The sequence below is a fragment of the Aulonocara stuartgranti genome, assembly GCF_965226115.1.
Source record: "Aulonocara stuartgranti genome assembly, chromosome: 10".
Taxonomy (NCBI): domain Eukaryota; kingdom Metazoa; phylum Chordata; class Actinopteri; order Cichliformes; family Cichlidae; genus Aulonocara; species Aulonocara stuartgranti.
In genome coordinates, this window is record NC_138946.1 from 17,206,451 (window position 1) to 17,231,669 (window position 25,219).

At 42.4% G+C, this 25,219-nt stretch overlaps 1 protein-coding gene across 15 annotated transcripts in view; it reads left to right on the forward strand.

Moving 5' to 3' along the window:
* Window positions 1-25,219, forward strand: part of nbeaa (neurobeachin a) — a 99,121-nt gene that overhangs the window by 62,263 nt on the left and 11,639 nt on the right. For 2 of the 15 annotated variants that reach the window (XM_082548520.1, XM_082548522.1), the window contains exons 16-40: window positions 85-182; window positions 2,429-2,521; window positions 5,105-5,213; window positions 5,322-5,403; window positions 5,660-5,783; window positions 5,913-6,105; window positions 6,977-7,663; window positions 7,792-8,235; window positions 8,933-9,150; window positions 9,328-9,481; window positions 9,945-9,968; window positions 10,361-10,444; window positions 11,149-11,329; window positions 12,731-12,855; window positions 12,963-13,031; window positions 13,169-13,337; window positions 13,646-14,037; window positions 14,448-14,584; window positions 16,700-16,854; window positions 17,662-17,788; window positions 19,501-19,620; window positions 20,527-20,654; window positions 21,249-21,310; window positions 24,260-24,324; window positions 24,788-24,896. In XM_082548520.1, coding sequence (XP_082404646.1) covers window positions 85-182; window positions 2,429-2,521; window positions 5,105-5,213; window positions 5,322-5,403; window positions 5,660-5,783; window positions 5,913-6,105; window positions 6,977-7,663; window positions 7,792-8,235; window positions 8,933-9,150; window positions 9,328-9,481; window positions 9,945-9,968; window positions 10,361-10,444; window positions 11,149-11,329; window positions 12,731-12,855; window positions 12,963-13,031; window positions 13,169-13,337; window positions 13,646-14,037; window positions 14,448-14,584; window positions 16,700-16,854; window positions 17,662-17,788; window positions 19,501-19,620; window positions 20,527-20,654; window positions 21,249-21,310; window positions 24,260-24,324; window positions 24,788-24,896 — 4,149 coding nt within the window. Of the gene's footprint in view, window positions 1-84; window positions 183-2,428; window positions 2,522-5,104; window positions 5,214-5,321; window positions 5,404-5,659; window positions 5,784-5,912; window positions 6,106-6,976; window positions 7,664-7,791; window positions 8,236-8,932; window positions 9,151-9,327; window positions 9,482-9,944; window positions 9,969-10,360; window positions 10,445-11,148; window positions 11,330-12,730; window positions 12,856-12,962; window positions 13,032-13,168; window positions 13,338-13,645; window positions 14,038-14,447; window positions 14,585-16,699; window positions 16,855-17,661; window positions 17,789-19,500; window positions 19,621-20,526; window positions 20,661-21,248; window positions 21,311-24,259; window positions 24,325-24,787; window positions 24,897-25,219 lie in introns of all 15 variants that reach the window. The other 13 variants (XM_082548517.1, XM_082548514.1, XM_082548513.1 and 10 more) reach the window with 12 other exon arrangements.

The following is a 25,219-nucleotide window of genomic DNA, read 5'->3' on the forward strand; positions in this document are numbered from 1 at the left end:
CTCTCTTTGTCCTCTTAACCCTGTGTCCGTCTGTCCCACAGGGCTTTCTCCATCTCACCTGCTTCATCTTTCCTTTCTTTGCAGGATGAGAATATTCACGACGTGCTCCAGCTGTTAGTGGCCCTTATGTCTGAACACCCGGCGTCCATGATCCCCGCATTTGACCAGAGAAACGGCATAAGGTGAATGCTGCTCACACATCTGCATACATATTAAAAAGGTTTTACACAACACCAGAACCTGAAAAAATAAGTTTATGGTTAGAGCTATGCTGTTTGTGTCAACATAGGCATCCATATGCATCTATGTCGATATCTATATTAGTATTATATATTATTTTGTTATAAGAAAACCCATGATTTATTATGAATAATTTAATTGAAGTAGATAGTGTTCATTCAGAAAAGTGTAATATCTTTCATAAATCCCCAAACTGCTGCGTCATAGGTGTTGTGTTTCTTATTATTATTACTATTTGCCTCCTTGGCAAACTTTTAAAAGAATAGGAATGGTAGATGTGGTTTATACATTAAAAATCATTTTAGTTTCTTTCTTGGCAATTTATTGTTTGAAATTAAAACGACAGGATGCTTTCATAAGGTTTTATAGGTGCATAAAGGTTGAAAATATGGCAGTTTAACAAATTGCTACTTGGTTGCCAGGCAGCATGATAGCGTCATAATTTCAACATGCATAATTTAACTTTTGTAGACGAGTTAAAGGTTAGTGTCATAAAATAAAAATTGTACAATGCTTTTAAAGGGTGATGTAGGTGTATAAACGCTAAAAGCTGACCATTTTAACCTGTTGGCAGGTGGCTAGAAGGCAACATGATGATGTTATATTATCTGATGTAGATAAGAACCTTCGGGGGTCTAAGATTTACCTATGTGCCAAGTTTGGTTGCTCAGCTCCTGGTGGTATAGGAGGAGTTTGGGGACAAAGAAACAAATAGAGATTTAGTATATTGTAGTAGGATATTTAACAAGTGTCTCCATAGTGTAGTGAATTACACATTTGCTTGGCAAACCAAAGATTGCTGGAGAAACAAGTCGTTTTTGGAGTTGTGTCAGGAAGGGCACCTGGTTTAAAAGTCAAACACGCTGGCCCACCCACTGTGGCGACCCCTTGTGACAAGGGAGCAGTCAGAAATAAATGTTTAAGAGCAGGTCGGTCAAATCAAGGCATACACCAACAAAAGTTCGAATGTGACCTGCTGAAGTGTGAAGATTGCAGGAAATTAGGCCATCGATGTTTGACTTTTCACTTCTGTACCAGTAAGAATTGCGTTGCAAATTGTTCAGAAAGAAAAGGACCTGTTGTCCGAAAGGTTAAATTCATCGAGCCAGAGGTCAGAATCATCATTGGGGCCTTCTTACTAACAAAGGCATTGCATTAAGGTGGTAGGTGGGCGGATGTGTTTCTTTGATTCATAAGAAGAGATCCTTTGTAACAGCAGACTAATTGAATGTGGGAAAACTGAGATGGGATGAGCCCGACTGATATAGGATTTTTAAGATCAATATTTGGTCATTTATATATCTGACATATTGGCCAGTTTTTTTTCCTAAAATTTGATATGTGTAGATATTCAAAAGCCAAATATTACTTATGCTCTGCCTGACTGCCTAGCTGGTTTTATTTGTGGTGTTGCAAACGCCTGTGGCCTCTGGTGGACAAACTGTGCAATGTCAGTATTCGTGGTTGAAGGGTGTTTCTCCCATCTCTTTACTTTTTAAAGTTTCATTTATTGGATGTTATAAATCCTGATACTGATATATCAGCACCACTCTAGTAATTACCCTTGTGTCAGTCTGTTCTGTTCATCATCCATAAAATGTGAATGTTTTCACAGTGGGCTGCTTTACAGTAATAGAAAGGGGGTGTGGAGAATGTGTTGGTTTTTGGTATGAAGCCCCTTTCTAAAACCAGTGAAAGATTTAGACATAGATTTAAAATTTACTCAATAGTATTAGTTTAATTGTTTAATTCAGATAAAATTCCTGTAGTTTCACATTATGTTTCTCGAGTAGCTCGAACTACGCAGCCTTTTTCAAAGACGTACCCTTGCTGTGCTTGTAATTCCCCCAAAGCACGACGACACATGGATGTCTTTTTGGTTGCTATGGTAATTCTTCTGTTGCTAGAGAGCTAGTTGCAAACTGTGGCTTGTTCCTTTTTTTTTTTTTTTTTTTTTTTTGATGTACTGTGTGCACGCTTCTTTGAAGAAAATGTTTCAGTCAGCGCTCGTGTTGCAAACTGTGACTCTTAAGAATGTTTGCTGAGTTTCAGGCAGCAGGTGTTTACTACACAGTGAAGAACCCCTAATTTTGCTCTTGTTTTTTTGTTTGCTTGATGTTTGCTATTGTAGTAAAGAAAGATGTTATAACAGTCTCTCTGACCTGTGACTCTGTCTCACATGTTACAGGGTAATCTGCAAGCTCCTGGCCTCTAAGAGTGAGAGTATCCGGGTCCAGGCACTCAAAGTTCTGGGCTACTTCCTCAAGCACCTTGGTCACAAGTCAGTACTGCTTGCTGAGCTTTCCTGGTATATTTCCTTTGTGTGGTTTTCTGCAGCACTGAAGTGAGGGAGTACTTGATATTTTCCTATAATCCTTTTATCTTTTACTACTAAACCCCCCCCCCAAAATGCTGCATCAGTGGAGGGAGATGGAGATGTGCCACGCATAGTGTAGGTTTGAGTGTGTGGAAAGACACTGCAGTAAAGCTGCAACAGTGCAGTCTCCACTGAACCTTAGAAAGACTGTTTGTTTGTGTGTACACCAAGATAATGCCCTCGTCATCATGTCCAGGCGGAATAATCCTTTTGACAGTGTGCACTGGCAGGGAGGTGGAACCTTGATGAGCAGCAGTGAATGCTGGGGGATTTATTCATCCCATGTGACAGCCGCGCCTCTCGCTGCCTGACATGAGAGCAGGCTGCCATAATGCACCTGAGCCCTGCACCGTCAGCCCCCCACCTACTTAACATCTGCTTTAGCCAAACATCCCGTAGGGCTGCCCCTTTCAGTCTACATGTCATTTCACTGCATATGGAAATTTAATATCGATCCTAATCAGTACATCAGTCTTAAATTAAATAGTAAAGCCAATCATGCATACGTTACAGTAAAGTAAAAAGTGCTTTTCCTAATAATCTTCAAATATTCTTAAATATACTGAACATTGTCAGGTGGTATTAGATTTACTGATAATCTGATTTCTCATATTAAAAAAAGAAAGCACAATAAAAAAATCAGGGTTCTGCTATGATAACGTCTTAAAAGCCAGTGACATTTTGAATTAAAGATTATCTTACCCTGAACTTATCTAGACATTTCCCAGCAGAACTGCATGTTAGAATATAAATGTCTGATGTAGCCAGAGCAAAATCTTTAAAGTTCATGCGATGTCCACTGTAAGAGCGATCTAGGTAGCTGTCAACTTTATATTTAAATAAATACACGTCTGCTGCTGTGTTTCTTGGGAAGGTTTTTTCCAGCTGTCAGTCAACTCAAAGTGCAGCTACTCCTAAAAGGCAGATGGCCTACTTTAAATAATGCAGAACTGTGCGCAGGTCTTGAGCCATCCCTCAAGTCCTTAAAGTGGTCTTGAGTTCTCCAGGCTTTTCAAGTTTACCAAGTTCTTTTGGACATTGGCTGCTTTTTCAGCCATTTTCAGTCCAGTCCTTGTACCTGACCATGTTCAGCTGAGCTATCTGCAGCAGTATCTGAAAGTCATGTCAAGGAATAGGAGAAAATCCAGCAATAAACTGACACAAGACTTGGTAGATCTAGCTCTAGCTAGTTGATCCATCTACTGTTCCCTGAAACCTCATCAGAAATGGTCTCTGTGGAAGGGTGGCTGTCAAGAAGCCATACTTGAGGAAACGGGAAAAAAAAGAGTGAATTGTGCCAAATTACATAAGAAATGGACTAAAAATCAGTGGCACAAATGCAGAAACGCGCCAGATTTTGATCCACCATGCAATGCCGCCTGGAAAGCAGCCTTAATTGCCAGAATGACAGTGGTCCCATACACTGTCAGTGCAGTGAAAGCATGTATGGATGGGAGACTGTTAGTCATGGATTGGTCTCCCCAGAGCGCGGACCTCAACATTACTGAAGTGTGGGATCATCGTGGGAGAGAACAGAATAAAAGGCAGCAAACATCCACAGAAGAGTTTCAAATGTGCTTCAAGAATTATTCTATTCCTGAAGACTACTTAAAGAAATTACAACAAATTTTGGCTCAGAATTGTACAAACAGTGTACTTCCATGTGTGTTTGCACGTTTCAGTAAATCGCTGGATCTTTTTTCCATTTTCCCTGCAAAATATAAAGAAATGAGGAGTAGCTCAAGACTTTTCAACAGCACGGTAGTTTAATACCTGTCGTAGTCGTCTTCACTGCCATCCTCTACAATAGCCTGCCAGACTCGGTAACAGCTTCTTGAGTACGGTTACACTGAATCTATAGACTTGCCTTATTATGACAGCCAGGTATATAGACGATGCTTTTATTTATAAGCCATTTTGCCTCGAGTTTATTCCATTTTTTTAAACAAAGTTGGAAGTTTGAGCTGATGTCAAAACCAATTTCTCTAAATGAGAGTATGTTTTTGGAAAATATCATTTAAAACGGCACAATAGTAGCTAAAGTGACTCATTATTTTGACTGTATATGCGCGTGTGATTAAATCCTCCAAAGGCTTTGGTCAGGAATATGAAGGCGCTTCAAGCATTATTCATTTAATTCAATTGTAAAATACTCAGAAGTTATTCATCCCTGATTCCTGAGCCTCTCAAGTTTAAACCCTCTTATAAGCACAATTTTTACCCACCGGCAAGGTAACTAATAAAAGTTAATCATTCACAGCCATATGAGCATTGCCCCGCTGCCTCCTATGGTGTCGTCGTATTGTTAATGCCTCTTGTTAATTTCTCTTGTTGGTATTCAATTCGTATCCTCTCTGGTCCCATCATCGCTGACAGGGCCACATGGTGCCACCTGCCAATATCAGACCGTCACCCGGTCAGTGACAATCAGTGTCAGTTTCAACTGTCATAAAGCCTTTACAAATGTGTGTGTTTGTTTCCCTGCAGGAGAAAGGTTGAGATCATGCACACACACAGCCTATTCACGCTGCTGGGAGAGAGGCTGATGATGCACACCAACACCGTCTCTATCACCACCTACAATACTCTGTACGAGGTAGGTGAATGTCAGTAAATATTACAATGGATCAAGCCATCGGATCTGAGTTGTTGGGATCTGTGTGTTTATAATTTAATGACTACTGTCAATCTTCTAACCGTGCAGATTCTGACTGAGCAGGTCTGCACTCAGGTTGTTCACAAACCACACCCAGACCCCGACTCCACTGTCAAGATCCAGAATCCCAGTAAGTGCATAAGCACTTCACCTCGCATCTGTGTCTCTCTGCGGTCTTTGGTCTGCCAGTAATGGAGTGTTTTGTTTGTTTTGCCTTTTCTTAATGCGAGTAAACAAACAACAAAGCGTAAATTGAGAAGCTGACACTGCTGCCATCTTCCACTTCTTGATCTCATTCCAAATGCTTTAAAAGTATTTGCTTCTCCTTCTCTCTCATCTTGTTCTTCTCTTCCCTTTACTTGGTTTTCTTTTTACCTCACACCCAGTGATTCTGAAAGTGGTGGCCACCTTGCTGAAGAACTCCAGTCCCAGTGTGGAGCTGATGGAAGTCAGGAGACTTTTTCTTTCTGACATGATAAAACTCTTCAGTAACAGCCGCGAGAATCGCCGGTAAAAAGCACACAAATCACTGTACCTGCACTTATCCAGCCGTGTTCATTAGCTCCTCACTGTGGCTTTTATTTTGAAATCAAACTCATGCTACAGCTCATCTCACATGCTGCCTGTTTTGTGCACCAGCTGCTTGCTGCAGTGCTCCGTGTGGCAGGACTGGATGTTCTCCCTCGGATACATCAACCCCAAGAACCCAGAAGAGCAGAAAATAACCGAGATGGTGTACAACATATTTAGGATCCTTCTCTACCATGCCATCAAATACGAATGGGGAGGATGGAGGGTCTGGGTGGACACCCTTTCAATAGCACACTCCAAGGTAAGAGTGGGAAATGCACAATTCAATAACAGTTCCCAGTAGTCTTATTTCGTTTAGTACAAGTATAGCTTGTTATTTCGATTATGTTATTTCTGCTGTATTTTAGATTTGGTGGTATGTCTCTGTCCTGGGACTTCCAAAGCCTTCCATGTACATACATGAATGCCAAAGATGGCGAGATTGGCAATAAGACCGAGCAAGAGCAGTGAAGGTGTCAATAAAAGCAAACGTGACATTAGTAAAAATCAGAAATGGCAAATAAAAAGGAGGAGCTGTAGTAGAGGGGAGCGCAAAGTGGCTTGCAGATCGGTAACAACTGCAAGCGAGCTAATGGGAGATTGTCCAATAGGAGCCTTAGATAGGGCTTAAGCTCATGTGGGCTGCCACTGATGACAGCTGTTGTGCAGCACTGCCGGTTGAGCTTGACTTTCTTGTCTGCTGTTTGGCTACAAATGAGCAGATATTAATGGGGATTTTCCAGGTGCTGATATTCTGATTCAAGCTGCTTATAAGCTGTACAGAAACCTGGTGATTTGTGCAATTTGACCACTGTTATGTGTTGTTTCAACATCTTCCAGGGCCAGAATGACCCAGCATTGAGACACTTTCAGAAACTGATCACCTCTCTTTTCACTGTTCAGTGACAGAACTTTAACTCGCCCTTTTTTCTCATCTCGGGGTAAAAGTGAAGGGGCATTATGGGTAATGGTCTAATGGCCCCGGAAGGCTAGTGTCCCAGTTTTCTGCACTTTGGTGTAAATGATCTATGAGTCTCCTTTGGACTACCGTGTGGCTATTGATGTGAAGATTCACTTTTGTTAGTGCTTGTGTGCCGATAACATTACCAGTTATAATCTACCATCTGTCACAGGTGACCTATGAAGCCCATAAGGAGTATTTGGCGAAGATGTATGAGGAGTACCAGCGACAGGAGGAGGAAAACATGAAGAAGGGAAAGAAAGGCTCAGTTTCCACCATCTCCGGCCTCTCTGCCACACCTGCGCCTGTCGTCAATGGCAACTTGGAGATCGATGACAACTCCCAGACGCAGACACCTGAGAGTGAGGCGGAGTACAGCGAGGGGGCCGGCGCAGACTCACGCAACCTCCTCGCAGAAGGCGCGGTGAAGAGACCTAACGGAGAAGCACTTACACCTGGGGAGCAAAGTGCAGGTCCAGGCGTGAGAGTGGAGGTCCATGACCTTCTGGTAGACATTAAAGCAGAGAAAGTAGAAGCCACGGAAGTAAAGCTGGATGACCTGGACCTCTCTCCTGAAGGTCTTGGTGGAAGTGTAGGTGGAGGAGGTGGGGGAGGAATGGAAAATGGACCTCTGGTTGAGGTAGATTCTCTCTTGGACAGTGCTTATTGCAGTGTGGTTCAGAACCTAAATGGGAATCTGGCGCCTAAAGATGACACATCTGGTTCGGGGGTTGGAATGGGGACAAACCTCGGGCTTTCAGGAGTCAGCCTGGATGATGATGGGAACATGGGTCCCCTCATCACATTGGCGGATGAGAAAGACAGTGTCCCGAGCAACAACGGATTTCTCTTCAGTAAGGTAGGATTAGTATTACTGTGCTGCCTAATCCTTCTTAGTCCTTTTTACTCTCCCAAATAATGTTTCTAAGTTTTCCTCAAACCTGAAGCTGTACTGTTTTCCCATTTTTCCCCATTCATTCCTTCCAGGTTGATGAGAAGTTGCTTCCAGCTTTGGCAGCCACAGACCCCCTTGTACTGCCCAGTCCAGATCAGCCCACTCCATCCGGCCCAGCCCCAGCTCACTCCACCACCAGCGCTAGTGATGACCTCAGCCTGCTGGCCCACATGACCAGCTGCGGCTCTGATTTAACACAAACCCAAAGCCACACTCCCGGGGAACTTCCAGAGGATGGGCCCTTCAAAATCCAAAGCCCTCTTGCTGACATCAGCTCAATTGCTGAGGCTGAGAGCCAGACCCAGGGAACCTCTAGACCAGATTTCCCAGAGGGAGAGGGCACAGACGGTGCAGACGGAGAGACTGCAGGGCTTAAGACTGGAGGAGATACAGCCAGCACCACCTCTGACACAGAGAGGTCAGATGATGGGAAAGACAAGGACACAAAGAAGATCCAAACTACTGCAACCACTCAGGTGTGTTTAAGTGTGTTCAGCTGGTTAAGAGGGAGCTCCTCACATGTTGTGTACACACTGGTCAGCAAATAAACTAAGTAACTCTGCCATGAGGTGTTATCCTGCACATATGAGTGATTTTTTTATTTCCTTCGCTGCATTTATCAAAATGTTAAAAAAATTTATAATGTGAATGCATTAAAATAAAAATAGAAAAAAGTGTGTAATCATCCTTATAAATCACATTAATACCTATTGTCTTTCATCTAATACCTCATGACTTTCAAGTGGCTGCAGTGCCTCATTATGTTACCCTTGCTTGTTGGAATTTTGGGTAATAAAATCACAGAAAGCTGGGGAAAGTGCTTTTTCACCTCCCCCACTGAGATTTATCCTCTCAGTTTAAGGACTGAACAAGTGAGCCACTGGTCACAAGCCTGCCTCTCTACCCTGTCCAATGTGATTTGTGTTGTGATTAAAATAAACAGTTCAGCAGCAGTCCTGTTTTCCCGGCCAAAAAGCTGAGAAGCTGCCCACACACGAGCTAAGTTTCAGCAACCGATCAGTGAATGCACAATGAGAGTCTTCTGTGTTTTTTGGGGGGCTTTTTTCCTGTGGTTTTGACACCTTAAATGAAATTGAATTTCATCGATGCGTGTATGCCAAGTCTTATATTAGACCAAATGAGCTTCACTTGCTTATTCAACAACTGTTACAGGCCCTCCACGGTCGCACTGCAGCCCAGTTGGAGAGGGACCTACGCGTTGATTTGGGTTTCAGGGGTATGCCCATGACGGAGGAGCAGCGGCGTCAGTTCAGCCCAGGCCCGCGTACGACCATGTTCCGAATCCCAGAATTCAAATGGTCTCCAATGCACCAGAGGTTGCTCACTGACCTGCTGTTTGCCCTGGAGACAGATGTGCATGTGTGGAGGAGGTGAGTTCGATGCTGTGTTCGCCAGGTGTGTGTTAGTTGACCATTTTTAGTCATTTTACGCCTCGTTTTAAATAAACTGATTATGCTAAAGATCTGATTCATGTGACAGCTATATTGTGTTTTCCTGTTAGAAACTATGTCTTACTTTCAAACGGTTTGCATTTTATTCTCTTCCAGCCACTCCACGAAGTCGGTGATGGACTTTGTGAACAGCAATGAAAACATCATCTTCGTCCACAACACGATCCACCTCATTTCTCAGATGGTGGACAACATCATCATTGCCTGTGGAGGCATTCTGCCTCTCCTGTCTGCTGCCACCTCCCCTTCCGTAAGTGGCTCTTCTGCACCCCTCTGTGGTAGGAGGGAAAACTGCAGGTCGACAGCTCTTTCACAGGCCTGTTACTGGAGCGTTAAAGCCCACACAGACTTTTTTTTTTTTTTTTGTATGTGTGTGTGGTTTTTTTAGTTCCCCTTGCAGCACAGATCTTGTGTGCCTTGATAGGGCTATTTCCCTGAATTAATCTAGAAAATCACAGTAGACAAAATAAAATAAAAAAAAGACTTGTAAACGAATTTAACTCCCAATTAAACCAGTATGTGCAACTGTCAACCTAACCCTTCTTAACAATATTTAGTTCTAATCCCTTCAATTAACCGTTTTCGTTAGCTTGATAGCCTATTGTTTTAAGCGTTTTTGCATTTTAACCTTTCTTTTCCTCTCTGTGTTACATGTGTTTTGTGTATTTTCTTGTCTTTTTTTCTCTCTGTTTTTGTCTGTTTTGCATGTGCAGAATTCTAAGAGTAGTGCCAACACTGTAAGTTTGCAGTTTCTTCCTCTTTTTCTATTCTACTAATACTTAGCTCTGGTTTATTAACCATTGTGACTGACACTAACCCTTGCTTGTCTGACATCCATAGTGTTTCTGCGTGTTGTGCTCCTCTGCTGCTTACCTTATATTGTCTAAATCTATTGATTTCTTAGTCTCTGTTCATAAAGATTAAGTATGTCAACCCAGTTAGAATACTATGTGAATATATAGGGGGTGAAAAAGCCTAAAAAGCCACAGCATGGATCAATAAGAAACAAAAGGGAGAAGATTATTTGGGGGGTATATAGTCTGCTTATATATTTTACGAGAGAGAGTATTTCCAAACGTCCTTGGGGGTTTCATCTGCTAAGCCTGTCCCATTTGTATCAACGCTAAAGAAGGCAGGAGGAGCCGGACCCCAGAGGGGGTCAAAGGGAGAGGAGGTGACCCCTGTTCCTGGGGGAGGAGGCGCAGGGGGAGAGGTGCGTAAAGAGCTTGAGACTCTCATCATCACCAGAAGAGCTAAGAGCACCAACCCAAGCCCTTCTGTCTTCACCTTGTGTGTCTGTTATCCCCCAAAATGTCTGTGCTCACTTGCTCTGATGAGCCACCAGATGCTTGCGCTGTCAGCTCTCCACAGCCCTGCACGTCCTGCTTACTGAAGCAGAGACACAGAAAACTACACCGCTTGGTTTTGACCCCTGCAATGCTGCCTTCAGATTTTCAATGTAGTCGCACCACAGTTTGATAAATCAAGGGGCCCATAAGATATTCAAGGCTAGCCCAAGTGTGTCCACACTACTGCTGTTAATGCTAAAAACCCACACTGTCTTTGCCACAACCCCACTGTCACCATGATATGTGTGTCACCAGGCTGTACTTTGTGTTTTGTAGAACACCTCATGTTGCCAAACGTCATCATTATAAGTATGTTTTTCACTAAACCAGCATGACACTCAAGGTTGCCTTCCGTGTTTGTTGTGCAACAGCCAGCCGTGACCGTTTTGGTCCTGCTCATTGCAAGGCGCGACTGCATAGGTTTTTTCTGTTGTTTGTTAAAATAATAAGATAACTCAGGATTTCTTCATCCCTCCTAACTTCTGAGAGCATCCAGTGCGTTGTGTTTAAGTGCCAGTTTTTCACTGAATAACTGGCGAGCACGTGTTGTGTTTTCCCTCTTTCGCAGACGGAGTTGGAGAACATCGAGGCGACGCAGGGGATGTCTTCAGAGACGGCCGTCACTTTCCTCTCTCGTCTCATGGCCATGGTGGACGTGCTGGTGTTTGCCAGCTCCCTCAACTTCAGTGAGATTGAAGCGGAGAAGAACATGTCGTCAGGAGGACTGATGAGGCAGTGCCTCCGCCTCGGTGCGTCCGAGTTGAATCTCTTCAGTGTTTATAAAATGTTTAGATGAGCTGATTCTTAGTCGAGACCAGCAGTTCTCAACTACGAGGGCCGCAGGAAGAAGTGCAGGAGGAGCATGGGTGACCAGGTCAAGCTAAATTATAAGGCAGCTGTTGTGTTTTGGCAACTATCAGCTTCTGAAGGCTCGTGCAAAAAAACAAACTGCTTCATGGCCTTGTTGCATATGACTGGAACTGAAAGTTACTTATGTCAGCATTAAGATTACTGAACAGTTTTCAAATTAAATGTGTAGTTTTAAAGTTAAACATATGAAAATATGCCAGTTTTTATTTCCCTGAGGTTTAAAATGCTTTTTTGTTTATCGCTATTGGAATAAGTATTTTTAAATTATACAGATATACTGTAGATAAGTCCATCCATTTTTATCTGCTTAGCCAATTCAGGTTTTGGGGAATTGGAGGCACCTTGGGTAGAGAGCTTAGAGAAAGAGAGGGACAACCACTGGAGATTTGAAAATAAAAAAACAAATTCATTTTTTGCTAATTGGCAAAATAACCGCAACAAGCTTTCATTCCAAAATAATTGTTGATTCCCTTTACACCATGTTGGAGGCAGTCCTGGCTAACTCTTGCTAATAATTGGCTGTCTCTGTTGTGGACCACCTTTTTATCATTTAGCAGTTTGTGACAAATCCCAGGTCTCAATCCCAGATGACCCCCATTTTTCACAAGCTGGCTCAAGCTGACTAACAAGGAATCCATGCAAGAGGTTTATGTAAATAAAACATTCATTAGAGAGAAAACAAACATGAACTTGAGTGGAAAACCCAGGTGAGCTGCTTTAGCCGGTGAAAGCAGGCCACGACCGCCTCAGTAGGAGGTTCATCACAGGGTGCTTCCAGTGGATCCAGATTACTTATATTTAATCTCTGAGTCTTTCTGTCGCTGTACCTTTCTAAGGAGGAAAGATGGAAGGCAGTTCCTCAGTTTGAGAGCTCCAGTGATTGGTTAATTAGCTGATTATTGACTTGTTCAGTGTTTTATAATCAAGTGGTTTTTCTCACAGAAATATTTGATTGCTGGCAGAGCACATCAGTTTACTTAATTTCTTAGATTATTGTAAGTGGAGTATTTCTAGGATGACCTTACATTTCTGCTACACCATATTGTAATGTCATTTCTGATGTAGGGCAGAGAAATGATCACATCACAAAATAAAAATCGTTCTTTGTTTGTAATGTATGGGTGCATGTATGTGTGCTTTAAATAAATGCTTATACACGCTGCAGTCATGACATGCATGACTTCAGGACATCCCCTGTTTGTTTTTTCTTGAAATGTAAAAGCCGACTCCATTACACTATACTTACCTGTTTTTTTCCTCTACCTCTCTGTCTCGTTCAGTATGTTGTGTTGCGGTTAGGAACTGCCTGGAGTGCAGGCAGAGACAGAGAGATCGGAGTTGCAAGTCCTCCTTAACCAGCAGCAAGTCACAGGACAGCCTCCACAGTGCCTCCACCGCCAGCAAGGTAGCACACGCATGAATCGAGGACGCATTCAGCAACACCTAAAACTGTCACAGAAACATGCATATGTATGACACGCCACCTTTTGATATCCTGTCTTCCATATTTAGCAGGATCCAGACAGACTTCTCCAGGATGTAGACATTAATCGTCTCCGAGCTGTGGTTTTCAGAGATGTGGTAAGCGTGCGGGTGTATTTTTGGTATATACAGTATTCGTCTGGTTATAGATACAGGGAGCAAAAAAAAAAAAAAAAGAAGATGCCTGAGTGTTTCTCTGCTGAATAACTTTGTGTGCGTGTGTTGTTTTGCTGCAGGATGACAGTAAGCAGGCTCAGTTTCTGGCGCTGGCAGTTGTTTACTTTATCTCAGTTCTCATGGTTTCGAAGTACCGGGACATTTTGGAACCCCAGCGAGAGATTGGCAGATCTACGAGCTTATCCGGGAGAAGCATCCGCCACGAGATTAACTCTCCAACCAGTACAGGTGACCTTTGTTTTTCTTTTGCTCCATCATCCTCCACATGCAAGCATGATTTTGGATGTTTGCATTGTTTGACCAAACAATGATACTGATAAGAAGAATCAATATGACACCAATAAAATAAAAAAAAGAGAAAATAAGGGTGTTACTTGAAAAAATGCTTTAAAGCATTAGTCTTTTTTTTCAGTTGAACATCAAAAGTCAGTATGTTGTGGAATTTCTTGATAATCCAATCTGCACTGAGAAAATATACTTCTTTAATTGTATCAGTGTTTATCCATAAAAAAAAAATTTCTTCCAAATTTCTCCAGAACATCCATCCACAGCCTTCCCCGACCGCGACAAACAGACCCCCACCCCTGTGGATGACTCCCCTCGTGCCGGCCTTCCACACACAGACTCGGGCATTGGAGAAGAGGGCCATGTGAGCGGATCGCTAAACGGTTCGGAGATGGGTCTTGGACTCGGGCTGGGCCTGGTGGGGAGAGAGACGGATAAAGATAGAGATAGAGACAGAGACATCGGAGGAGGAAGTGGGGGAGGAGGCACAGATCTGTTATGCAGTCTGTCATCTGATGTTAGAAGGTCACAGGAGAGCCTTTTGGATTCTCCCCATAACCCCGGCTCCACCCCCAACGCTAGTCAAGCCCCGCCTTCGTCCATCTCCAGCATCAGTCAAACAAACAAAGGCATCAATGTCAAGGTGGGCGTGTGATTCCAGCATCCACATGAGCCTAATTCTGAGAAAACAATAGTCAGCACATATCTTTAGATCTCTCAGTTGTAGTTTCTTTAAATATTTGAAAATCACTGTGTTTTATTTTAACTAATAGAAATCTGGTTTAATGCAGTCCAAATGTATGTATCCATTTATGTTTACCCTATACTGTAGAGGTCACGTGAATTTTCTATTACTTTTATCGCCTGTATTTGTAGCTGGTTGATTACCTGAGCTTAGATGCTCCTTTCAGTGAGCTTATGTGTGATTAGAACATACTCACTTTTCCATGTTAGATAAAAGAACAAAATAAAACCACCATTCAAAGCAAAATTTAGTGATACGCCTCATAAGTATCGTGTTCTGTCTCTCGTTCGCTGCTCTCGGGAATGCAGGAAATCCTGAAGAGCCTGGTGGCAGCTCCCGTTGATGGAGGGGACTTGGGACAGGAGTCTGGGCCAACTCCCTATCACCCAGACCCTGCCTTGAAGACGCACCCCATGCTGCCCATGCAGTTCCACTCCTTCGACAGGTCAGTCCCAGTTTTTGGACCTACGTGGGGCGTAAAACAAGCAGAGATATTAGCTTCGGTGCACCCTGACACATCCATCAGTTAAACGATTTTGGGTACAGAGACTACATTGTTTAGTGTAGTGCTGTTTGTCAAGTTGCTTTGTACCAGTTTTAGAAAAACAGTGGGTGCAGAAACCGATCGTTGCCTCATATGTGGATAATTCTCACTTTGAACAAAGTTCTTTTGATGGTAACATTTACAAATACACACATTGTGCTCCCCTGCCAGCAGTCTGTGATATGTTTTGTTTGATGGTGACTACAATGGCACAAAGACAAGAAAGGCAAATGCAGCTGAGTGGTTTGAGTAAAATGGATGCATTAGTTTGAAAATTCAGTTTTAAAAAAAAAACCCCAGTAATGTTAATTTTTGTTTATCAGCAGTGATAGCAGGATAGTTTGGATTTTAGATTTAGATACTTGGACACGATGGGGGATGATAAGTTTAAAAAAAGGTTTCAGTTTTTTTGCTGACGACATGCTGATATCTCCTGTACAGAAACAGGAAACAATCACATCTGTATTATTAGTAGTTTTGAAATGCGTGCTCGCCCTTTCAGTTTTGACTGCTATGTTGACATTTTTGGAAGATTAATCAGATCTCCCTCTGTATCTCTGCACAAAAGAAAGACCTGCACTTGTTTTAAAAAAAGAAAAAGCATGTTCGCAATAGTTTTACCTACTTTGACATTTAAAATAGTCTCTAATATTGCTGCTAAGCTCCCAGTAGTCTCTACATCTGAAAAATAAATGTCCTTGTTGCTCCCTGATTTTTGTCAGCTGTTATGAATAAAAAGCAGAAATTACTCTTTGAGAGGATGTCTCGATATCTTTGGGGACATTACTGGGCCCTGAAATTCACTGGTACTAAAAGGAATGTGAAAAAAATGTAACGATGATGATTCATAGGTAGAAAAATTGAGTTTGCTAAAAGAAAGTTTTCTGTTTCTTAGGTCAATTAATACATTAATTAAATTAAGAAACCGTAGTTTCTACATTGAAAGACCCCTCCCTGAGCCTGCTTATGCTGGAGGTTTCTTCCTGTTAAAAGGGAGTTTTTCCTTCCCACTGTCCCCAAAGTGCTTGCTAATAGGGATCATATGATTGTTGGGTTTTTTTCTCTGTATGTATTATTATAGGGCATGGATGAGCAACTCCAGGTCTCGAGGGCCGGTGTCCTGCAGGTTTTAGATCCTTGATCCAACACAGCACTCGAGGCCTGGAGTTGTCTACCCACGTTGTAGGGTCTGCCTTACGATATGAAAGCACCTTGAAGCGACTGTTGCTGTGATTTGGCGCTATATAAATATAACTGAATTGAATTGATGTTTGCACATCTGTCTGAAGAAGAACTTACCCCTTGAAAGCCTAATAGGAAGAAGTTAGTGAGGGTGGTCTACCCTTGGAAAAACTCAGAAACTATTCTAACTTTATTGATATATACTGAGGTGTCAAAACTCATCATTAGTGTTACAAAGGACGTTTTCAAATGTCATCTTCGTGGGGAAAAGAGTTTATTCTATTCTATTTTATTTATTTGGTGCTGTAGCATACAGTAAAACCCAGTGATTTGACAGTCTGACCATGCACTAGGCGACAGTGGGGAGGAAGAACTCCCGTTCAACAGCAAGAGACCTCCAACAGAACCGGGCTTAGTGAAGGACAGCCATCTGACATGACTGGTTGGGGTTTAGGACGGAGACAAAACAGAAAAGAGGATCATAGAGAAATGGCAAACAGCAAATGGGATGCACCACATCGCATGCAGTGGTCGTATATGCATATATGGAGAATTCAGAGGGTAGTGGACGTGAAACACTCAGAGCGTCATGGGATGTCCCTCAACAGTCTGAGCTTATACTGTAGAAGCTTAACTTAGGGATGATTCAGGGTCACCTGACCTACAGGGTTTATTAGAAAGCATAGTTTTAAGATAAGTCTTGAAAATGGAGAAGGTGTATGTCTCCTGAACTATCTCTCACTGTACTTTTACAATAAGCCTATTTCAAGGTCTAGACGTAACAAATACATGGATACATGTTTGCCTGATGCCTTTATGTCTCGTCTTTCACAGGAGTGTCGTGGTTCCAGTCAAAAAGCCTCCACCCGGCAGCCTGTCAGTCAACACTGTGGGCACGCCCACCACTAGCGGAGGAGCCTCAGCTGGCAGCACACCCAACATTTTTGCTGCTGCAACAGCAACACCCAAGAGCATGATCAACACTACAGGTGGGAGAGAACACACAGCTGTAGCGCACACTTAACCCACCCATGTCTTTTTGAACCTACTCGTGTAATTTCGACGTGCATATATTCGATATTTTACTCATAAAGACTTTTGCCCAGTTGGTAGTGTGTGTGCTAAAGGAGATAGAGCACATAGAGAACTGCAGCATGACAAAGGTGTTTGTGTAAAAGGCCTCAAGCAGCTCAGAAACCGCTCAGTCAAGCAGGGTTGAATTTCTTCTTTTGTTACAAAAAGTCTTTGAAGCTTCATGCTTTTGTCCTTTAACAGGCAGAGCAAACTGAACCAGCAGATCCTTTCAGGGTTAGTTTTAGCTTGTATATGAGGGCAGATGAAGGAAGTTGCAGACTGCGCAGCAACTATAAGATACTTATCTTATGGTGGACGTTGCACATATGGCTCATACTTAATACTGAATGCAGAAAAAACAGAGAGATATTGTCTATTAGATGATCCTTGACCCAAATTTAGGATAACGACAACATCAGCAGACTTGCAGATCATCCTTTCTGAGTAGAATCATGCTCAGCAGATCCACTGCAGCAGAGTGGATTTCTATTTGAGGCTTTGTCAGCCTGTTAGACATATTGTACTTTATCATACATGCATAATGGATAAGGAAGGGATTTGTTCTCTGGAATGGATTCTGTATATTGATTGAAAAGCTTTTTTCTCAAACCGGGGCCATTACCAAAAGGACAAGCAGCAGCATGTCCAGTTCCTTTATTACTACCATTACTGTTAACTTCATACTAATCTTGGTTCTTGTTACTATTTTCCCTCCTGTCCAGGTGCCGCAGATTCGGCCTCCTCATCCTCATCTTCCTCTTCATCTTTTGTCAATGGTGCAACTAGTAAGAATCTGCCAGCGGTGCAGACAGTGGCACCAATGCCAGAAGACACCATGGAGAATATGAGGTCAGAACTCTCGCCATCATACAGCCTTTGGCCATTTCATTTCATAGGTTCAGTTCCATCCTACTTTATTTTGTCCCCCTGTCTCCGGCTTTTGTTTTTTATGTTAAATTGTCTTTTTTCCTGCCTCATTCCTGTCCCTTCATCCTCCCTAAAGATTTCTCACTTCACTTACACGTTCATTACAGGATTATAGGGTAAGATGAAGTTTTTTCTGGACTGATGTGGCTGTGGACATTTTTATTAGGCTCATGTAAGACACACCACATTTGACATGCTAAACTAATCAACCGCAAAAGACGGGTTCAGGTATCGTTCCATCAGCTAATATCAGCTAATATTAATCATCTTCTAGCCACACATATTATATGTTGTCATGCACACGCACCCCTGACACTTCTCACTTACCGTACAGTATGATGCTCATCACCTCTGATATGAAAACTTTGTATGAAAACGTCACCACTTACTAATTAAGACCGTTAATGTCTTAGGCTCAACAGTCTTTTTTTTGTATTTGTAAACATGTAAATGAACTTGTCATTAACAAAAATCTGTTTTGTCTTCAGACTTTATAGGTGTCACTAAAAAAATTATGATCATCTGCAACATGAGGTCTTTACTAATTACCAGTTAGCGTGATTAGCAGTGTTCCTTTACCATTGTAGGAGTTTGCACTGTAACATTTTTGTTGTACTCTACTTAGACATGTTAGCAGATACAGTCATGTGTAAAAGCAAGTTTTCGCAGGAATCTGTGCAGTCCTGTGAAAAAAACTAAGTACACCTTCACGGAATTAAGAAGGTAAGTCGCAGCCAGGTGCTGCTAATCGAATGCACCTGATTAATTGATCATCGCCACGTGTGAGCATCTCTATGAAAGCAGATGCTTTGGCAGTTTGCTGCTCTGGAGCATTCAGGTGTGTTTAAGCACAATGCCGCAATCTTCCCCAAGTTTACTCCAACGTCAGAATGTGCAATGCTTAGGGAAACTGCAGAAAACTCAAGAACTACATCTCAGACTCCACATAGTAACACTGCTTAGGTTTGCAAAGCTGCACAGCTGAACAAACCACAACGAGATCAAGTGGAGATGTTTAGCTGTAATGCACAGCACCATGCTTGTCAGCACGGTGGTGGAGGGGTGTAATGTTGCTTGTTTTTCAGCCAAAGAACCTGCTTTTTGGCTCCTTTTGTTATACCAAAGTATTTTAGAGTAAAACATGAGGCCATCTGTCTGTCAGATAAAGCGTGGCCCAAATTGGGTCATGCAGCAGGGCAATGATCCCGAGCACAGCAGCAAATCTACAACAGAATGGCTGAAAAAGAAAATGATCAAAGCTCAGACCTCAACCTGATTAAATGTGGTGGGCCCTCAAGAGAGCTGTGCATAAATGAATGCCTGAAATCTTCAGTGAAGTCAAGCAGTGCTGTAAAGAAGAGTGGGCCAAAATCGCCACACAGCGATGCAAGAGACTGATAAGGAAATCAGGAAATCATTACTTTGCTCTGTAAGGTGAATCGTGGGGTTTACTTTCACAGGTTTTTCACAGGACTCCATATAGTTGTGTAAAAAGTTTTTTTCACATGGCTGCACATGTTCTTCTAAAAGTGCACACACACAGGAGTGGGTGGGATGCGTGTGCATGTCTCCCTTAATCAGTGCGCATGTCTGCACGTGTGTTTTTATGTGTGTGTGTGTGGTTTGTATTGCAGTGCCTATTGTGAGGTGGCGCAGTGTGCGCTGCGCAGCGGTCAGACGCCCCCTGAGCTCAAGTCTTTTAGCTCTCTGGCTGGCTTCCAGGCAGCCCCCCGAGATGCAGGACAGTGTTTTAGGCAAGGAGATACTCGTCCTGTCCCCATGCCCCTCCCTCTGCCCCTCCTCCACCACACACCCTCTGCCACGCCCAACCACTACTAAATGTTCCCAGAATGCCATGCAAGAAAGGGCCGACTTCCTCAACAGCTTCAACAATTTTTCAGTAGCAGAGTCAACTCTGTCATTTCTGGCATGGTCATCTCCTCACACTAACCCCAAACTCCAGGCCAGACCTGAGTCGAGATGCTTGTTTTAACCTTCACCGCAGCTTACGCAAATCATCTGGTTCTCCGAGCAGGTTAAAACAAAACCACAATTGGTAGATTAGCGACCCAGGTCTGTTTCAGAGATCGCATTACCTACAAAGCCAGGAATATAAACTTCACTGCCATCGCGGCTCCATAATTGAGTCTGCTGCTTTGTACTCTTCATGTCTCAATTTCTAAAGAATGGAAAAGCATTTAAAATGCAGCTGTACACACATAAAGACGCAGTATACCATTCAAGAGACAAGTCTGGCAGTTTTTCAGGTTCAGTTTTTATCACACTTTAACCTTCACTCATCCCACAGTGCTAAGCTGACCGGCTAACAATTATCCTTTCTAACTCATCTTTTTCCTAGTAATACTAATACAGACATACTGCTTCCATACCACACCATCGTTTTTTTCTACATTCTGTGTCCGACTTGCACTTTTTTCTGTTTCCTTCACCTGCTTTTTCTCTTCTCCTGTGTCCTGTGCCTCCCTTCCTTGTTCTCACGTGTCTCCACATATTTCTTTCATTCACATTTGTCCCTTCTCGCCTACTGTATATCCCCTGAGATTTTTCCTCAAACGCTCTTGTACCCTCATCTGTATGTTGCTCATGTTATCGGCCCGCCTATCGTTTTCATCCTTGTCTCTCGATTATCTCCGCCACAGTATCACCACAAAGCTGGAGCGCGCTTTGGAGAAGGTGGCCCCTTTGCTCAGGGAGATATTTGTGGACTTTGCTCCGTTCCTGTCCAGGACGCTGCTGGGTAGCCATGGGCAGGAGCTGCTCATAGAAGGTACAGGTGCTGTACACGGCTCCTTTTTCTCTAACTGGCGTCTCTCTGTGGAGTCTCCTCATTCACTGTCCCTCACAGTAATGTATGTGTGCGCGAGACAGAGTGAGATCGAAAAAGAGTGAGTGGAGGGTTGAGAACGAGGTGATGAGTGTGTGTGTGTGTGTGTGTGTGTGTGTGTGTGTGTCTTTGAACTGGCTGCTTCACCCATTCGTCAAGCAGGTAGGATTTTGCACTGTTTCTATTCAGCTAGCTAGATGTGTCAATATTTTTAGATAAGATTATGCCAGTTTTAGCGTTACGGGTGTAAGAGATTGTACTAAATGCGTTGCAGTCCTGCCTCTGCTCACCTGCTTCCTGGTGTCCCTCATCTTTTTCTCCACCGTTTGTTCTTGTCTTTTCTGTGGCATGCTTTTTTTAAACGATGATTGTGCACAGCAGCAGAAACCGCTGACACTACAGTGTCTTCTTGATGATATTTTTGTATCTTGCAGTGGTGTGTGTGTGTGTGTGTGTGTGTGCGTGCGTGCGTGTGTGTGTGTGTCACAGAGAATAAAAGAGAGGCTCCTGACTGTGTTGTATGTGTCTGTGCCACAGGTCTGGTCTGTATGAAGTCTAGCACGTCTGTGGTGGAGCTCGTAATGCTGCTCTGTTCTCAGGTTGGTAACTTCTCACCTCTCCTCTCTGTGTCTTGATGAAATGTCCTCACGCTTTCAATCAGTTTTGTCAAAACCTGACGTGCCTAAGTGTTTTTGAAAGGCTTTTTTTTTCGGGTGGGGGGGTTAGAGCACACCGGAAGCTTCAGAGTTATTGATCTGCCCTGTGAGGCAGGGACGACTGTGTAATAAGCGCATTGCAGATGTAATCTAATATCACAGCATAGTTTTCCCTCAATAATAATAAAATCAGGGCTAGAATTGTGACATATGCAAGGTTTAAGTTTTACATAAAAACACATTATGTCACAGACGTTACATCTTAATTCGTTTTGTCTGGCTCATTTATCCGTCTGCTATCACAGTAAGCCAGTAAGCTCAGTTTACTTCAATAAAACTCCATAAAACTCAAAGCGAGAGTGACACTTACCTTCGCAGAGCCTTTCACAAGTGGAACCTGTCACCAGCTTTTCTTTTCTTTTAAGTTGTAAAGTTTCTCAAAGCGCTCTTGTTCTTTTAGGCGTTCATTTCCATCCTCTCGCTCTCCAGTTTCTTCATCTTTACCTCTATGTCATCTTCTCTCTCGCCTTTTGTCCTCTTACATCTTCAGCCGTGGTCATTTTTAAATCGGTGTTTCAGGAGCAACTGCTTTCATCTCGTACCACTCTCCACACTGCCCTTCTCTTTACCACTCCCTTTTCTTTTCCTCTCTGTTCCACTTCTGGGTGGCTGCTCGTCAGCATGTATAGTATTACCATTGGCTCCGGCCTTGTCTGCCATTAGAGACCCGGGAGAGCAAACCCTAGCCCAGAAATCGATCCTCCGGATGGGGGGATGTAACAGGAGATAGTCCCACGTGTCCTTCACAGCCTTAAGAGCCAGTGGAGCTAATGGAGGTCTGATAGTTTGAGGCTTTCAGCAGCACTCTTACCCTTCTCCACTCTCCATTCTCTCACAGACAGGAGCATTTTTACTTGTTTCTTTCATCTTTCCTTTGATCAGTGTTGCACTACTGTGCACTTTTCACACAGTCAATGGTAAATGATGAAACCGTTTATGTCCTCTGAAATAAAGCTTTTTTTAAATTTCTTTTTTAAGCCTTTTACGTGTTGATCAGCTCGTCCAGTCAGGGTCTGATGATGTAACAGCATTTACTGTGGAAGAATGAACAAATGTTTGACCAATTAAAGGAAATCCCCGATATAACAAATGCAGATGCCTTCACACAGGTTCACTGCAGTACTGTGTATTAATAATCAAGGGTTTCTGGCATGTACTAAAAAGCCAAGAAGGCATAGTTGTTGTTGTTTTAATTAGCATCATTGAAGATAAGTGGCTTTGAAGGAGGAATCATAGTTTAAAAGGATGGCCTGGATGATTTTAGATTAGTGGAAAAAATACTTCAGTATTATTGGTTGAAAATATCAATTACCAACACATATTTTATCACTGTGATGCTGGTCATTAGGTTGATGTTTAATGAAAACAAGAAGGCCAAGAAAGCAGGACACTTGTGTTGTCATGGTTTGAGGAAATGCTGGCTGCAGATCCGTTTTGTCCTGTATTGAAACTTCTCTATCCTGATGAGAGAGATCCTTTCCAGTATATGACAGTGCCCCCATTGCATGTCACGAGAGCTCAGTGAAAGTTTGAGTATGAAGGTCACTAGATCACAACGATATTGAACGCCTATAGCAGATGAATTCTGGGAGACCAGTTTTCTCCACTTTCACTATCAAGACACCAAATGAGGGAATATCGTTTGGAATAATCATCCCTCCTGTAGAGTTCCACGCGATCAATATCGGATCAGTGAAGCTGCTCTGGCATCTGCTGTCACTGCGTTTCTGAGGTGCTTTCAGCAGGTTTCCCAGGCAGGAACTTCAACCTACTGCAGGCTAAAAGAAAAATTAAATTCAACATTCCATTAAAACATGTTTATGGGAACTGAACCGTCATGTGTTTTCTTTGTTTTTCATCAAATACAAAGATATTCAGATGTAACTCTGAATATGGTACAAATATATTATAAATTGTTAATCCTGTATATACTGATATGTAGTGTAAGCTGTAGTAGATACTACATGTGTATATACTTTGCATTGCATTGCATTTGCATGCCCGTGCTATAATATTGTTTGGCCTGTTGGTGCTGGTTCCAAACTGATTTACTTGATAAACTTGAGAAATGTTTAAAAATGGGGCGGTAGATGTGGTTGCTAGGCAATATAACAGCATCATAATATAGCATCCTTTCTGATCTAGCACAGGTGACTCAGAAGGGAGTACGCTAATTTAGATTCTGGCAATATAAAGAAAATGTGTTTGTGACAAAATTATTGATACATTTTATAAGATTTCACAGGTGCATAAATGGATTATTTTAGCTTGTTGCTAGGCAACATGATGACGCCATAGTGTCTGATATGGATAAGAACCATCGGGGCACCAAGATGTACCTGCATGCCAAGTTTGGCTGCTCAACTCCTGATGAGCTAAGAGGAGTTTGCAAACAAACAGACACCCAAACATAGATTTTGTGTATCGTAGTAAGATTACCTGTGAGTGTTCAAGGATTACAATTTAATTCTTTAAAACAAAGAAATGGAGAGCAGAAGTAGAAGGCAGCATAGCACAGAAACACTCAAGTAAAATACTTGTAAATCATATGTTTTATTTCATATTTTATTGAAGTATTTGGGTAATTGTATATTGCGCCACTAGTCATTCTGATGCTCTGATCCACTTTCATGAGCCATTGTAAAACCAACAGTAAATGAATTAACATTCTTTAGTCTCCAAAATAAACTGACTACATGTTTAGAACATGAATAAAACCAGTATAAAATGACCCGTAGAGGTGTGTGCATGGCTTGACCTGTTCATCATTTACCCTTTTTTACTCCCAGCTGTGGTTCATCGTACTCTTTTTGGTGTCTCTTCTACACTTAGGAGTGGCAGAACTCAATTCAGAAGAATGCTGGACTTGCTTTCATTGAGCTTATCAATGAGGGAAGGTAATCCATCACACTTAATGATTATCGCAGCACATCACTCTGTAATTCACACATTAACACTAATTCTGTATCAGTGCTTAACAACTAATGGGTGTGATAGAGCCCTAATGAGAACCTTGCCAGGATAAGTGCACAGTGCCATGTGTGACCAGCAGGAAGTCGAATCATTATTGTGCAATTACATTTACAGCTGATTTGAGCCGGTCTAATTTCAGTGCTTGCAGTTTTGCTTTTCCTTTTTACTCCAAACTACCCGAGTATCAGTGCAAACCCAACAAAGAAAGCACAAAGTGGAAAACGACAGCATTGCATTGAAAATGAAGCAGATGTTAGCTGAAATCATTAGCCATTCTTATTGCTGCACATCCCATCTTGTTGAGAATTTATGTTTTCTCTAAATAGAGATGGTTCCTTCCATTTTATTTTATTCTTTTGCTCTTTTTCCACTTACTCCCACTGCCAGACTCCTGTGCCATGCCATGAAGGATCATATTGTGCGCGTTGCGAATGAAGCGGAGTTCATCCTGAACAGACAGAGGGCTGAGGATGTACACAAACATGCTGAATTTGAGGTATAAGCACAAAATACAACTTCTGTTTGTCACTTGCTGTATGTATGCGAGCAAGAAGCCACAGAAACTGGACGATATGTATTGTTTTCAACGTTTTTAAAAAAATCAGCAGTGCAGATAAGTGAAGTCCTTTTGTTTTGTGAGGGCTTCAGGTAAATATTGTTCAGGTTTATCTGGTCCATTTTCCAGAAAGCAGGTTCAACAAACTAACTTTGAACTCTGGGTTGGACAAATTTAAGTTTTCAGCTCCAGAAATAAGGTCAGTAAACTCTGCGTTAAGAGCATGCATAAGTAATGGAGCAAAAAGCCATCATTAATGGAGC